At 45.6% G+C, this 16,790-nt stretch overlaps 2 protein-coding genes across 2 annotated transcripts in view; one reads left to right on the forward strand and one right to left on the reverse strand.

Moving 5' to 3' along the window:
- The first annotated feature begins 1,168 nt into the window (after nt 1-1,168).
- LOC131294700 (solute carrier organic anion transporter family member 74D-like) lies at nt 1,169-4,184 on the forward strand. The gene is made up of 6 exons (XM_058322745.1): nt 1,169-2,030; nt 2,473-2,782; nt 2,862-3,059; nt 3,124-3,265; nt 3,334-3,527; nt 3,794-4,184. Exons 1-6 carry the CDS (start codon nt 1,169-1,171, stop codon nt 4,182-4,184), a joined length of 2,097 nt encoding a protein of 698 aa, XP_058178728.1.
- Nucleotides 4,185-6,571: 2,387 nt separating this feature from the next.
- LOC131293229 (semaphorin-2A-like) overlaps nt 6,572-16,790 on the reverse strand; it is a 69,425-nt gene continuing 59,206 nt past the window's right edge. Inside the window, exons 5-13 of the mRNA XM_058321312.1 lie at nt 12,428-12,535; nt 11,350-11,487; nt 11,076-11,208; nt 9,049-9,405; nt 8,737-8,965; nt 8,338-8,674; nt 6,898-7,214; nt 6,719-6,827; nt 6,572-6,634 (exon numbers count right to left, since the gene is read on the reverse strand). Of these exons, the coding sequence (XP_058177295.1) occupies nt 6,572-6,634; nt 6,719-6,827; nt 6,898-7,214; nt 8,338-8,674; nt 8,737-8,965; nt 9,049-9,405; nt 11,076-11,208; nt 11,350-11,487; nt 12,428-12,535 (1,791 nt within the window). The remainder of the gene's footprint in view (nt 6,635-6,718; nt 6,828-6,897; nt 7,215-8,337; nt 8,675-8,736; nt 8,966-9,048; nt 9,406-11,075; nt 11,209-11,349; nt 11,488-12,427; nt 12,536-16,790) is intronic.

Genomic DNA, 16,790 nt, shown 5'->3' on the forward strand with positions numbered 1-16,790 from the left:
GAGCTAGTATCACAACTAGAATTGACCTCATATCCGTGGTTTTGTTATTCTTCTATTTGTTTTTGTAAATACATTCCATATAGTGCTGCAGCGCTACAAACCAAGCGAAATAAACAATGTTGTTTTGAATGTTTTTCTTTTTAAACTGCTTGGTGTTCAAGTAAAAGAGATTTCAAAAATATCACACTAAATTGCAAGAGACTAAAGCCATTCAACTAGTTGAAGTAAGACTAAATGTAATATGTATATCCGTATTACATGCAGTATCATAGATAGGCATTTGCATAATCCTTTATTAGAACATTTATCTATTTACATCTACTTTCTATGTTATGATTTCCGCATTTGAAGCAATTAATCGAGAATCTGTGATCAATTTTCCTTTGTCATCGACAATTTGGAAATCATGAATTTTCTTTTAACGACAAAGCAAAAAACCGATGCGGTCGTTGAATTTCAAAATCAACCAACATAGTGCAAACCAAGTCCGCTAGAGAGCCTTTGAGCCCAAGGTTACTAAAGCCACAGGGGTGGACAATTACAAACATCTTTGTCTTAAGCATCTTGGTAGGAAGTCAGCTACGCCACCTAGCGGGATAAATGATAAACTCTTGATTCAAATAACGGTTTCGCGATGAGGAATAACATAAAAGAACATAAAAGTATGATTTGTATGAAAACGCTTTTTTTTCATGTTTTATGATGTTTTACAATAATTATTCAAATGGAGAGATAATGATAATGTAGTTGCATCTTATATGAATACAATAGTTTTTCTTATTTGTCTGACTTTTTTAGCCATTCTGATTTTTATCTTTCCAATAGTTTTAAAATACAAATGGCAAGATTGAAGCTAGCTATTTCCTCTTTACTATCCACTTCATTGCTTCCTGAATTTCTTTGATGACATCAACCGTTCAACGAAAACATAGTCCAGCGTTCGGTCAACTCCAGCTTCACATTTATCAAGTTCTTACTGGTGGGAAGACCACCTTTATGGTCGTGTACAAATGCGTGCGAATCAACACCCATCTGCTGCTATCTCATGGTCATAAACGACCAGCAGCTTGCCTGATAACCGGGGCCACCGTTTAACTCTGCACGGTCTCCAACCGAGGCGCCGGATGCTGCCTCCGACCAGTTGACTCCGACGAATCGCGCGCGCAACATGAACGGCAGCCTGGCGAACGGACTGAACGAGGACCTGAATGCGCCCCCGAAGAAGATCGCCTTCGATCGCAGCGAGTCCGCGTACAGCGAGCGGGATGTGCAGTGCGGGTTCTGGGTGTTCCGGGGACCGCTCTGGCAACGGTTGGCCAGCAAGAAGCTGTTCGTGCTGCTGTTCGGAGTGATCGGGTGCGTCTTCCAGTCGACCACATCGTACTTCTACGGCACGCTGACGACGATCGAGAAGAGCATCCAGATCTCGTCCAAAACGGTGGGCTTCATCACAGCCGGCTCGGATCTGTCGTTCGTGCTGGCTTCACTCTTCCTGACCTACTATGCCTCCAACCGGCGCAAGCCTCTGTGGATCGCCATGGGTATCGTCAGCATGGCGCTGTCCTGTTTCGTCAACGCACTTCCGCACTTCCTGTTTGCGCCGGATCGCGACGAACTCGAGCAGACCCTCGGCAACTGGACGCAGAGGAAGGCCACCGACAACCTGTGCCGCGAGGACCGTACGCCACCCGATTGCTCGCTCGATCTGGCTAACATGAAGCCCCAGATGGTGCTGTTCTTCGCCAGCTTCCTCTCCGGGATTGGCATGTCACTGTACTTCACCCTCGGGCTTACCTACCTGGACGATAACGTGCGCAAGGAGAAGGTACCGTTCCTGTCCAGTTTGGCAGCCTTTGGGCGAAGGTTGGGTCCACTGGTTGGGTTTTCGCTGGCGTCGTTGTGCCTGCGATACTTCGTGTATCCTGGCGTTGATCCAGGCTACAGTTCGAGCGATCCCCGTTGGGTTGGAGCTTGGTGGATGGGTTGGCTGGTGCTCGGTTCCACTCTGCTCTTCATTTCCCCGTTCTTTGGTAAGTATTATGCTACTTGATTTTGGGATTAGTTTCGCTTCAACGTCATTGATGGTGAAAATAGATTCAAAAGTGCCTCGTCAGAGGATCTTCCTCGTTCTAGTGATGTATTTTAAACGAAGAGCTCGGTGGCAACGCATCGTATGTTTACCTGTCCAGAGATAACATGGTACACACGTTTTGCACTAACTCACCGTAAACGCAAGTGATAGCAACAGGCAGTTGAATTGTGTTTGTTCTAGTTGCAGCTCGGAGTAGTCACGCTGTACAATGCTGGTAGAGCATGCCGTTTATTGCATATTTTATTATTAAAACCAATGAAATTATTAAAATGTTGGCCAATCAAGAAGACTCTCGGACATTACCAAGTATTAGGAATGTGGAACTTATTTCAGTTTTAACGGGGTGCAGGATATTAATCCCAAACCGGTTTCCCCTACAGCCAGTTTCCCGAAGGTCCTTCCCCGAACGGCGGAAAGAGTTACCCTTTCACGCCAGGCAAGCCGAGCAAGTCAGGCCAACTCCACCGCCGGAAATGGCGGCCCGGACTACATGGTACCGGAGGAGGACGATCTCGACAAGAAGGTGTCCTTTAGCGACATGCTGGTGACGATACGCCGGCTGGTCACCAACAAGGCGTACGTGTTCAACAACTCCGCCAGCATCTTCTACTTTTTCGGCTACATGCCGTTCTTCCTCTTCCAGGCGAAGTACATCGAGATTCAGTACCGACTAACGCCATCGCAGGCAAAGTGAGTAATATCTGACGAACTCCTCAATGGTCTTTGGGGTAGACATTAATCCTCCGCTTCTATCGCCTTCATTCACCAGCATGGTCACGGGTTCGGTTTCGTTGGTATTTTCTGCCCTCGGGATCCTGATTGCCGGTTTCGTCATCCAGCGATTGCGGGTCACCTCGCGACAGCTGGCAGGCTGGAACGTCATTACGAGCATTCTATCGGCGGCGGGGATCGTCGGATATGCCTGGTTTGGATGTTCCGCCCTCAACAATGCTGATATCGTGGCGAAGTGAGTATGCTTGAAACGCACTCTACACTAACTTGCCTCTACATTGATTTGTTTATGTTCGCAGTTCGCAGAATGCTTCGTGCAGTTTGAACTGCAACTGTGACTTCGTGAAGTACGCTCCCATCTGTGGCAGTGATGGCCAGACTTACCTTTCGCCTTGCCATGCCGGTTGCCAGGATCAATTCAAAACAATCAATGGAACTATGGTAAGTTGTTAGTGTAGGTGAAGTTGGTTTCTGATTAGAAATTACAACTCGACATCGTCCGTTTTCAGATGTACTCTAATTGCTCATGCATTCCTGGACCGGTGGTGGATGGCGAGAACTTTACCTCATCCTTCGGTTTTGCCTCCCCCGGAAGCTGCCCTGTTGACTGCTGGAGTCCGTTCTACCTATTCTTGATCGTGATGTGTATAAATAAGTTCATCGGAGGAACCGAATCCGCCGCCAACTTCCTGATCGGGTTGAGGTAAGGTCTAAGGAGGCCAGGAGAGTCTAATTTCGAGTGTTAAGCTGGCTGTAGACGTCACATATTAATCTGTGCAGATCTTTGACGTCTACAGATTTCCTTTGTTCTCTCGTACCCATCGTCTGTCAAACATCCCTCCAGATATCCCGAATATCTCGAAGGATGTTGGAAAGAGCTAAGGAAAGGCTGTAGACGTCAAACATCTGTGCAGATTAATATGTAACGTCTACGGCTTGCTTTACGTTCAACCTTTTTTTCGTTCTCAGGTGTGTCGAACCACGCGATAAGGCAATCTCAATGGGTTTCTCGATGGCAATCAACACGCTGTTCTCATTCCTTCCGGCTCCGATCTTCTTCGGTGCGATTATCGACCGAACGTGCGTTCTTTGGGGCCGAACCTGTGCCAAACAGGGCAACTGCTGGCTGTACGACGGTGAAGCCCTGCGTGCATCCATGAACTATACCGCGGCGGTGTTCGTGCTGATCGGAACGTGCTTCGACATGGGCACGTGGTACTACTCAAAGAACTTCAAAATTTTCGACGATGCACCCGGAGACACGCCGTTGCCCGATGGTCCGCTGGTGGAGAAGGAGATGGTTGCATTGGTGAGCAAGGAAAAGGAACGACCGACGCAGTCCGATAGAAGAACGGAGTGATCTAGAAGGCGCGCTCTTTGCCAAAGGAACAACCACAAACATGGTGCGCTTACCAAAAACGGGTTTCTTAGCGTTTTCTTTTTAATTCTTGGTAAGACAATCTATTTATCTCATGCCTTATCATCAACCTACCGGTGCGGGCGGGTTTGTACACGACCCTTGGCTTTGGGCGTCGGGCGGAGATTTATGAACCATACGGTAGTTTAAATAGAAACGAATAAAGATAAACCGCGACCAGATGGAATAAACAGTTTCAATGACCTTCATGGCATAAGATGACTGTTGAAATTCGGAGGCAGGAAAAACTGCATGCAAACGAAATGCTTGTGAATCTCCGCTTTCGGCTGTGATATAGGGTTGAATGAAATCTTAGGAAATGTTACGAAATAGTTCACATCGTTCAGGTGTCAAGCGGTTGAATACTTTCTTTCGGTAACTTTTCTACGGTCTACATTGCTCATTTTGATTCGACCAATCTCTATCATTAATTTTATTATTATAGTTATATTAGTACACACGTTTTTTTCGGTTTAATTCATTCCCTTCGAAAGTTAGAAGAACGTAAAACCCAACCTCATCCTTACGGCGTTATTACAATATTATTCTTTTCGCCATTCGGCCGCTCCTAACGTCACATTCCGCATTCTTTGCATTCCAACATTATCAGGTCGACGAGACCCCAATTTGCCAATCATTGCCCACCTTTTTACGTTCGGCTATCTCTTTTTCGTTCTCTTTTTTTCGTTCGGGAACCAAAATTCATTCCATTGAGCACTTAAACACTAAAATATCACAGACTTAGCGAAATTTGTTTCGATCGATCGTCGTTATTTCGTTTCGTTTTTCGTTTACTCTTTGCTTCATTTGTATTTGTTAATGATTTGATTTTGTCGGTAAAAAAGATCGGACGCAGTCGTTTTTAGCGGGTGGATTTAGAAGCCTCAGATGTGGCGTATGGATTGTGTGAATATAAAGAATGAGCGTTCATTTCTCTACGAGTGACTCTGTCAGGGATTCGTGGTTGCGGTCCCTGTTTTTTTTGTGTCTCTGGTGATCGTGTGTAGAACGATAGTTAGCGTTCTGCCTGAACGGTTCGCGGGGCGATGGAAGGAAGATGTAGAAATCATTTGTTTATGACACTCGTCTAAAAGGAAAAGATGAAAACAATGTTAGTGTTATAGTTTAGTTTAGTAAATCAATTTTGTTATCGATAACTTACACTTCATGGGATCGTGAAGGTCGATCCCTTTCGTTCGTTGCTCCTTGACAGTCTACCGATCGAGGATTGCTTAAAACTGAGCCATTTACTTCTACACGATTCTGTGAAAATGACAAATTAGACATTTTTAAATGCATTTCATAGACATATTTTATCAAATTCTCACCTTATTTAACTGTTGTGTCTCGTTGATTCGCACGCTTTCGGTTGTTCATGTTTGCAGGCGTCCTCTAGCAAGCGTCGCGTGGCTATGATGTTTCTAATTTCCAACCCTGTTTTCTCCATGTACTGAACTGCTGCATTCGATGTACAAGCCTCCTTCACATGCAGGCGTGCCCCAAAACCCGCTGGCTAATTTCTTACTATTAAGCATCTATTTTGTTTCCTCCACGAAGTGCTCCTCTATCACTCTACTACGGGTTTACTACTACGCTACTTCGGTTCTCCACTCTGCGCCGATCGTCTGAGATGGATTGTTTCGGTTAAGGTGAGTGTTTGTTCACGCCACTCTACAATTCTCTTAAAATTCTTTGTTAGTTCATCTGTTTTTTTTGTGTTTAATTTGTCCTAGAGTTGGGTTTATGGTTGTGTGTGTTTGTGTGTTCGTGTGTGTGAGAGTGTAATGTGTAAGTTTTCGTTTCTTACTACCGCTGCTTGAATGTTTCCTCATGTCTGCTAATATTTTTGCTAATCAACTTTCGACGTATGCTACTCACAACGGGATTGGTTTGCTTTTACTGCCATCCTCTACTCTCGTTTAGCTCGCTATATTTTATTAGTTTTTGTTTTACACGTTGCTCATTCTATTTCACTCCTACATTTCTCTTCGCTTTCCAACCTTTTTTTCCATCCTTTTTTCCACCTTTTTGTTTCTAACTCATTTGTCATGTTTATTTTGTTTTGTTTGTGCATTGTCATAGGATTTACTCCACTTATCACAGACATTGTTGTTGTTGTTGTTGTTCATGTTAAAATATAACTTCCTATCCACTTTTCTCTCGTCCTCACCCCCAAACGGTCCGATTGCTTGCCGGTGCGGATTTTGGCCGTGACGCTGAAGCTAGCGGGGTGTAATTTAACGTGTTTTGGTCCTGCAAGGGATGAAACAAGAGTTTAATGAAAGTACCCCAACGTGGTGAAATGTTTGACTCGAGTTCTTACCTTATCATCAAACGTTGGAGTTGCTCTGATAAACGTCCAGCTCGTTGTCCTTCGGATTCGTCGAGCATTGCTGTGGATTGGAAAAAAGGAATGTTTAGAACCAAATCTTTCAACTTGTTTGTTAATCGTGAAAGGTTGTGCGCTTGCGACGTACCGATTGCTTCGCTTCCCAGCGCTTCAAGGCGGATTTGTAACGCTCAAACTCGTGGCACCAGTCGGAGTAGATTTTCTGATAGTCGTTCCCTTTGCTGGGCGCCGTACAGCTGTTGGTTTTGTGTTCGAATGAGAGGTTAGAAGGGAAGGTATTCAGCTTGCCCGAAGCCTTCAACTTACCGATGGGCATCGACAATCAGGCTGAAGCTGCACAGCAGCGACCCGCCGAGATAGCAATCGTACCGGCCACCGTCCGACTCGTTGATCGCAATCACCACCAGGCCGCCCTCGGACGTCTCGATGTGCTTGGTGACGCTGTAGCGCACCTCGTAGCGGCCCCGCTCCTTCGAATGGTGGTACCAGGTGACGGGCTGGTACTTCAGTATCTCCGGCACACGCGCGAAGCACCCGAGATGGACGCTCTGCCCAAACGTGACAATGATTTTCTTCCGCATCACGTTCGTGTCGCAAATGTCGGACGTCCGGTTGCCAACATCCTGCAGTGGATAGAGAACAAGAGCACGACGGGGGGTGGTTTGATGAAATCGGTGCCCAAACTGTGTCCCAAAAACCCGATCCCATTATAAATCCCATCATCCCCATGCGGTGAATCACCCACCGTGGGATTCGATTTCGTCAAATCGTCGGTTTTCGAAATCGCGATTAAATTTAGTATCGCTTTTTAATGCGATTAAAACGCTAGATAATCAGCACTCTCTAATTTAAGTCCGCACCCTCTTCGGCACCCTTTGGCCCGGTTGTGGGAGCCGTTACCATCCCAGGAGAGCTTATCACCCTTTCGTCCCTTTCAATTAACAATACATTATGCTTCGTCGTCCCCGGCGATGTGGCGCCTTCCCCGACCCGAGAGTGGTTGACGATCATGGTTATGACCCAATTCTAAAAATCAATTTCATCGCAATGGATTGAACTCCCAGCGCCTCGATAGCGCACCGGTGTCGGGTTGGAAGATTGGATTATTTTTTGCTCGGCCCTCGGGTTTTCCTCCCCGGTGCCGGGGACTAATGTATCGAGCTGGGGGAGTAATTATTCTAATCATTACACCTTCTGCTCGGACTCCCCGCTCCCAGGGGATCCCCGATCATCGCCCGGGAGGCACACGTGAATTTCGCACTGACCCCTCTGTGGACCAAAGGGGGCAATAAAATTGAAATCGATACTAATAAATATGTGAGCGAGAGTTTCAGGTGCGTTCGTGCGTGCGGTCTGATTGCGTACTAATGGAATCGAATGGCCATCAAATCGGTGCCGGGCTGTACGTGCCACAGGCACGGGATTTTGGAAAAGGTTTGCTCCCACGACCTAACGAATGAGTTCAATTATTTTTTTCCTCCCCCGGTTCAAACTCTCCCAGGTCCATGGAGAGTGTGGTCTAATAATTTCGAAAATGTGATTCATTTGAAATCGATCTGATTGATTTATTAGCGTCACCGATTCGCTTTGCCAACCTGGGGGAAACACTGACGCTGTGTGATAGACCTTATGACACTTTTGTGGTATTCATTTCTATATCAATAAATTTGTCAAACCCTTTGAAGAGAGCAATGTATAAGGGAGATACATTTTTGAATTCTGAACACAATTTGTGAGCTACAATACCTGCAAGAAACCGAGTTGGTACGGTCGACAGCTGGCACTGTCCCGGTCCCATCCACAGTACGGATCCTGCACGCAGCGGTAGCAGCTGTCATACCGTCGGTTGCACATGACCAGATCGATCTGCTTGATGCGCGAGTCCGTGCCGATGTAGAGCGATTTGTAGCGCTGGCTGAGTCGCATCACCTGGATCGGTTCGTTCGGTGCAACGTCGAAGATGTCCAACAGTTTCGCCCTCGACTGTCCGTCGTGGAAGTACTGGACCACCTTGTAGATGCGACCCTCGTTCGTGGCCAGATAGTACACCAGATACTCCTGGTTCAGGATGTCGATGCTGATTCTGAAACGAGCCGAGCGTTAACCGAGGCGTTGGTTGGACTGGAGGTGCGCGTCGGTACTTACTTGTCCACGACCAGCTTGGTGAGGATGAGATCACGCTTGTAGAACACTGGATTACCGTAGTCGTGGCTGATCGCGCGATCCATCAGCGGGTGGGAGCGGATAAAGTTCAGTACCGCATCGGGTAGGGCGGTCGTATCCTCCACGCACGTTCCTGGACGTGGTTCGGGGATTTTCGAGCTCATCACTGGCAACCAGGCGGAGTTGGATGTTGCTTGCTCTTTGAATTTACCTGCGAAGTAGAAACGGCACAGTGGACAAACGTTTGATAAATCCCGCACAAATCGGCCGTCGCTAATTCGAAACTTTACTTACCCGCGAATGAGGAGTGTATTTCGCCCAAGCTGAAACTGCAGACGGCCGACCCGACCAGCCCGTTCGTGCTGGTGGTGAACGTGGCGTAGAACTTGGTCTTATCCGACGGCATCTGGTACACGTCCTGGATCTCGTTGAAGTAGAACGGAAACTCGCCCGAGATGCTGCAGTTGAGCCGTGCCTTCAGGTACGTCGCCCAGTTCTGGTTGAGGATGTTCTTGCCACCGGTGTCCTTCTTGCAGACGCGCGCTACCCGCGAGTAGACCGCCTTGCCGCAGTTGATGTACTCGACCGCTATCTCGCGGAAGAAGAAGTACACGTACTCGCCGATGTCGAACGAACCGACGAAATTTGGCTCTGAAAGAAAACATAGTGCAAGGTTACAGATTAAAGTGTCTCGGTGACAAAGTATTTAACATTAAAAATGCTTGTCTTTAGATTAGTTTTATAAAAAAAAAGTGAAATCAGGGTGAACAAGGTTTCTTCATTGAAATATTCAATGATATTAAAATTATTATCAAATCATAACCACAGTATGATATTAAAATAAAAAGGATGCATGAATGAATGGATAAGAAAGGAAGAAAATATGTTTTATATCACTTTATTTAGTGGCGGATGTTCATTTCCGTTTGCTTATCGAGGAATTTAAAATTCATTGTTAATTTTGTGGCCATAACTGTTATAAGAAGATTTGTTTAAAGATTATTTAAAAGTCTTAGAGACTTTCCTACTAAAACTCTTATTCGAAGAACGGAATGGATGGTACAAAGTGAACAATGGACTCAACCGAAGCGCTCTACGTTTGACCATCGGCATGGAACACTGTATTGCCTAAGCCGTTGGCATCATCAGTCCATTCGTGAGAAGCCAGCTTATGTAATTTACCCCCGCCGTAATGGACAGGAAATCATAAGTCATCTCCCGTGCACTGGAAGATTCGTACAGGATGTGTTTGGCCGAGCGTTCATAAATCCCCCGGCGTTTTCACGAAGCCCAAGGATTAAGATCATCATCCTACCAACCTTCGAGTCGGGCGGCATTGGCCAATTAGGAGATTGTTTGCCTGTTCGGCTCCCGTTCGCTCGTTCTCCCTCGTCCGCTTGGCGAAGGAGAGGTGGTTAGGGAGTAGCCGGTTCGGTCATGGCCCGGGTGGAACGGATTGTTTGTGGTTTTTCGATTGTTGCCGCGCTCCGTCCACCCGATCGCACCATAACTCACCAGAAGCGCGCCGAATTTCGATGCGGATGTAACTCCGGTGCACGGTACATTCTTGACAGCTTTCGCGGTTTGTGGGAGGCCCGAGAGCCCCGTAAACCATTGGCATGCGATTTCGTCAAGTGCCCGGGTGCAAGAAAAGCCCGGCGTCCAATTCCAGTGCACGGGGTATGTTCTACACCACCTTGCAACACATCCTTCCGAAGCGCAGTTAATTACATCCGAACGAAAGATAAACACGGCCACGGAATGGCACGAGATCATGGCTCGAGACTGAGGAGGAAAAAAAAGGTGCCCGCCCCGGTGGATTAAGTTTTGCGAACCGAGCGGTGTGTGCATTGCGGTTTGCGCTCCGGCAAACTGTTTGCGGAACGGGCCCGGCATTTGCATCTCGAGTGCCTTGTGCACGGGTTTTGATGGTCTGAAAAACGGCCCATTTCGCTGTAATCACCAGCGGAGCCTCGGCCTTTTCCGGGGGTGGTTCGGTACGGGGGTGGTGGATGCATAAGGAGGCCTGTCACAATCCAGTGCGCAAATTGATAAATTGCTAGTGGTGGTCAGCAGCAAATGCCGTATGATGTTGTGGTGCTGCATGTAGAGTGGCTCTAAAACATTACGTTACATTAGTTTACCCCATTTTGCAAACGCAAGGGAACGGAGGTAGGGGGTAAGCTAGGGGGCGAAGTTTCGAAAGAATGATGATTATGAGAGCCAGCAGCTGCAAACGGAGGTGCTGACTTCTGGCAGGAGATCGGGCCTGTGGATGGGGGGAGTGGGGGAGAAAATTAAGTATAATAAATTATACTCACTATCCAGCCACTTGGAGTCGTACTTGAGCGTACGCTTGAAGTTGTACATCTTCTTCCCGGTGGACATCTCGTACAGATCCGCCCGGAATATGACTGTATCCGCTTTGGTGAACTCGGCATTCGTCCCGGAGTACTGGAAGAGTGAGAGTGAGGAAGGGCGGTACCAGGGCAACCGGATTAAACAAGGAAAAATGAACAATTAATATTTGGGTTTTGCAACAACGATTGCTTCTGCCGGTTGAGTCCCTATGCCGGTGGAACTACCAGTACTTACCAGGGCGGGCAGGTCTCCTGGGTTGCCCTCGTGGACGAAGATGGCGGTCGAGTTATCGATGGGATCGTACGGGCACTTTGCGACACCGAGACCCACTCCGGGGACGTATTCCGACCGAGGAAGATGTGTTAAATTTCGCTACAAAAAGGATCAGAAAGCGTAACAAGAAATAGGTTAACATGAATCTACTTAGTTGAAGAAATGTAAGGTAGAAATCGACCAACAAAACAAGTAATAAACATATCAAATGTTCTGTGTGTTCATCAGCATCGTTGAAAAAAGGCAGTTATCAACTTTATTCAACGTTCAGTACGGTGTAAAAACTCACAACGGTCGTTACTGAAGCAGTCAAGAAATCACAATTGAAATGATTTCAAAGAATGACGTCTTTACATTGTTTTCTCATTGTTTCTTTCCGAACGGTTAGGGAAGTAATTTCCGTTTCTTGTCATGTTCGTAATAGAAAATGTAAGCCAACTTGAAGATAACAGCACGAAAAGAAAAACAACCGGACCTCCACAACATCCTTCCGTCGTTTGAATAATGTTCTTCTACCTAGAATGTGGCACAATTTCTATCGCACACACACACACACACAGACACAACCCCTGATTTCGTTTGAGGTGACGAACGCATCCTTCGCGACCGAAACTCGGCTCTTATCTTTTGCTTTCGGCTTGAATTATCACGTAATTGATTTTGAAGCACACCGTTACCGGCGTTGCTCTATTTCGCGCACAGAAAAATGAGAAACCGTCCGGGTAAGGTTCTTGAATGTAAGAAAAAGTATTGGTAGATGTGAGCTACTGTTTTTTTTTTTGTTGGGAAAAATAGTTTCACGTTACGATAGTTTGAAAAACTCAATTTGTGTACCAAAACATCGAAATGGAAGCAAGGAGGAATGTGAAAGTTAATTCTTTGGAATCGAGAATTAAATATACTTGAGAACCAATGAAGCATGAGTCGATATTAAGGTAACATTGCTTCAATATTTAAAATCATCAAGAAACACTTCTCTACACTCGGTTCAATAAAGAATGAAAAACGTGAAAGTAAAGTAGTTGAAACTCTAACTTACAAAAATGACAATATCCTTCGGACTGTGCGCGTTGGTACCGCAGATGTAAAGCCTCGTCCCGTTGTCCATCGGTTGAATCACTCGAATGTGATTTTTACAGTCGAACATCTGAAAGAAATATCATAAAAGGATGGAAACATTGCATTAAACCTGCGTGTCCATAAAAAAGCAGAAGGAATTGCGTAGAATTACGCGAAATATGCGCAATCGGAACGAAATGCTTTTCCAGTAATTAATTGGTACGGGGACGGCATTTGCAAAAGGCGAGTACTTCAAATGAAAAGAAAAAGGTCTGCTAGTTCGACGAAGGACCGCGAGTACACAAGAAATGAAACAATTTAAACTGCGCTGTATAATTTATAGAAATTGCTACGAATACCGGGGGGGGGTTTTAGAACAGTTAGTAACATGGAGCGAAGGGGAAAAAAATAAGTACCTCCGACGGCAAAAGGATGCATTCCGAACAAATTGCAACCGTGATCGGAAAGCTGTGATGTTGAGTGGAACAGAGAGAGAAAAAAATGGCATTGCACTGCGACACGGACTACAAACCGGAAAAACCGTCGCCAGTCGGTCTGAATGTCAAATCAATTTCCTTGAAATGAAAGGCGAATTCTTAAGCACGAAAGCGTGAGGTTTCTTCTTTTCTGCAAATGCCCTTGTTTGGTGGTACGAAAAAAAAGGAAAAACGGCAAGCACAAACCCCCCACACACACACACACACAAGCGCAATAAAATGAAACTCGTGCAGGCACTGGAGAAAAAGTGGCGGTTCACTAAATTACAGCTGTTATTAGTAATCGTCTACGCCGAGTGTGCGGTTGTTATCCGCAAATGAGCATTAATTTCCCAACGATTTCAAGAGATTGGCTTACGAGATGGCATGAAACCTGAGGAAAGGGACTCAGTTCATTCTTTTCTACCCATTTCACTTCCATGCAAAAGCTCCTGCTTTGTCGACATGTTCGACAGGATTGGCAGTTGCGGTTGTATACTATTTTCAGTTATGTAGAAACGGTACTTTGGCCTTAGATCGGTACCACTGATTGTTATACAGTGTCAGGTTTGTCCGGTAAAAGCCCCACGTGGTCTAGTCCACGAGGAAAACCATGGTTAACGCAATGTGCCTACCTCTAACATAGTGCGACCATATCAAACAACCGAAACCGACTGTCATAATCCGTAGTGCTTCATCGACGCGTCGCTCGCAATTAAAAAAAGGAAACTCTTCCGCTAGCACTCCCGGCCTTACAGGGACATACTATACCCATGCCGGGCTCTCAAGGGCGTTTGCGTTTGTCGAGTGGATGCAATTGCATGCACTCTTCTGGCGCCGGCTACGATGCCACTTGAAGGCGCCATGAAGCAACACTCTGCAAAGGGGCCGCTAAAATGGCACCGTTTTGTGGTGCTGCATTCAGCGTCGCAAACGATTTTTCCACGCGAGTCTTAGCGATCATAGCTGGGTTTGGTTTTTTTTCTTTTGGTTGAGTTGGAGGGTTTTTCCTTCACTTTAATTGAAATAGGTACATAGATCTTTCATTCTCTTTTTGCAAATGACTGGTAGATGAGCTTAGCTGAGATCTTAGTCTGGTGGGAAAATTAATAGAAGCTCTTTTAAGATGGCGGACCTGCTTTTTTATAAAAATCGACTGAACTCCGTCGGATCGCGAATCGTAAGAGCGTGGAAGAAAACGTGAAAGAAATTACTTCAACGTCTTGGTTACGGTCTTCGCTTGGTCTTTGGCTACGGACCGACCGTGCATCGTCTTTCACCACGTGGACTCTCATTTCGGTTTAATTTCCATGTAATTAAATTTTAATATAATTACACTGCAAGCACTTTAACGATGGGGTGAAGCCAATAGAATAAGTATGATTCTTTCGCTCTCACACACATCCGGATTGCCTCACATTTTTCGTGGTCTTAGAAGGCGAGCCGGTGCCTTTCACCTTCACCTTATGCCACGTGGATCGTGTTGTAGTAAATTGTTAACAGTCGGTCTAAGAGAAGGAGCGAAAATAAAAATATATGAAAGCACACCCCAGCTTGTAACGGTTGGGTGAGGAAAGGAAAACTCTTCAAAACACCACAAAGATGAATCAAAAGATTCACAAGCGAGGACCGCGCGACAAAGAGCGTAGTCCCGAACGCCGGTGGTTGGAAAATAGTCGGTGAGAAATTGAAAGGAAAATCACAAAAATCAAGATGGCATGTCGTTTTTACGAGCACCAGAACAACATGAACAAAGAAACTTAAAACATAACACCCACACATACACGTAGACATAGAAAACGACCCTCTTAGTGCTTGTCACAGCGGGTTAACCGTGGGGCTACATTTTTCTTCCATCAAAACCGTTTCCAGCGAAACATTCATTTCGTTCACGGTTTGCGATAATTGAAGACTTTCATGGTAAAGATGACAAAACAGACCCGCTTCCTCGGGGCCGCCATTCTCTGGTTGAGTGAGTGAGATTTCAACGATGGCGAACAAAGTAGAAAGAAAATATGAATGAAATACAATAAACCCCACCATAGAGCATACCCAAATCTTTGGATCCACGAGCGGAACATCTCTACAGGTTGTGCCCATCGCTGAAGCATTTTGCTGGAAAATGTGAAGCGCGTGCATAATCTTGTTTGAGTGCTTAGTTGAAATAACGCAGTTTTCCATCCAAACAAATGAGAGCCAATTTAAATTATTTTTAAATAACATGCAAGTGGAAACAGAAATGCTTCTTCAGGTCAATTTAAGATGCGTTATCCTACAAGGACCCCTGTAGGATTGAAATGGAACCATAAATACATTGTCCAGTATTGTGTGTCTTGCTATATTTATTTTTTACGATATGATAGATCCCGATCAGAGCCGTAAATCGTGGCAAAAAAAAAAAAAAAATGAAAACAATACATTTGTTATAAAATAAGGAGCAAGGGAACTGAGAATGTCAACACATTTTCATAAAATAAAATTGAATTTTAATTTTTTTCTCGAAACTGGCACATTTTTAAAATAATGAAATCTGTTCGGTTCGAAAATAAAACAAAATCTCTTTACTTGCCGTTTCGTAAGAAGGTGACAGCTCAGCTCTTCATCCACTCAATCCGGTGATATTGTTTGCTTTTATTCGACCAATCATAATGTTTTTACGACACAAAACAGCCGTGGGCTGGGGAAGCCGAGCGGCGAGGTGGATTGTAATGTAACGATTTTCATGTTTTATGCGACGGGGAAACAAAAACGAATTTTGATGGAAAAGCGCCATTGGCTTCGTGTGACAATGCCTTTGGTGCCTTCGGATTCTCGCCCGGGAAGGTTAATGGATTTCCGAAGCAAATGTAATACGGTTACCCTTCGGTGAAGATTTGAACGGACCGAAAAGGAAGCCCACGAGGAAGCTTGATGGCCATTGAGGATGGTTTACGATCGGCCCGGCAATGATTTCGTAAACATTGGCGATGAAATATGACGTGCAAGAGTATGGGGAGTTTCGGCCGACGACGCTGTAAGTGTTTCTTTTCCGAGGCTATGTATCTTTTAAAATGAAATTCAAAACTAAAGCAAAAAAAAATTTCTGAGTATGATATCTTTTTAAAGCGAAACATAGTCAGGTGTTTCAAAATCCATGTGGAAAACATAACCATAAAAACTTCAGCAGGTAGGATGCTCGAGTTGAGCCCATTGAAACAGATCCGCCCAGAGTGCGTTATATTGAAAGCTATCTGTTGTCTTTGGGGAATATATATAACTCCAGCTCGTACCTGCTGCGGTTCGGAATAAAAACGACATTCCATTTAATGGGATCCTTCTAAAACTAAAATCATGCCACAATCGAACGAGCCTACCGTCCGTTACGCGGTGCGTTCACGCTCTTCTTCCCCTATTTTGTGACCCTTAAAAGCGAACGACCCATCAAGCATGAAACAGTTGCAGCACCGTACGTGATGCATTTAAAATAAAACGTGAATAATTTCGACCAGTGAGTGAAGCGAAGCTACACGCGTCCTTCGTCGGGAGGGTGGGAGATAACGTGTTCCGGCACGGGCGGACCCGCTGCTGGCCCTTTGCCAGCTAAAGTGCTACAAATGTCCCTACAACCCAATCGTTGACGACCATTTGCTCGACAACTGTGTTTGCGGAGGACGATGTAACGATCTGCATACGTCATTCGGGTCGTGCGCTCGGGGAAGCGTACAGCCGAGCATGCTGCCGGACATCTGCTCGAGTGCACGAACGAGACCGAGACCCTTTTGTGCACGTGTGCACACGCAGATGGTATTAACATTTTTGACTACCTTTAATGCACACGTAACACAAGGCCGCATCAGTCCGGCACGAGGAATGGAACGATCGCACAGT

Source organism: Anopheles ziemanni, chromosome 2 (assembly GCF_943734765.1).
Source record: "Anopheles ziemanni chromosome 2, idAnoZiCoDA_A2_x.2, whole genome shotgun sequence".
Taxonomy (NCBI): Eukaryota; Metazoa; Arthropoda; class Insecta; order Diptera; family Culicidae; genus Anopheles; species Anopheles ziemanni.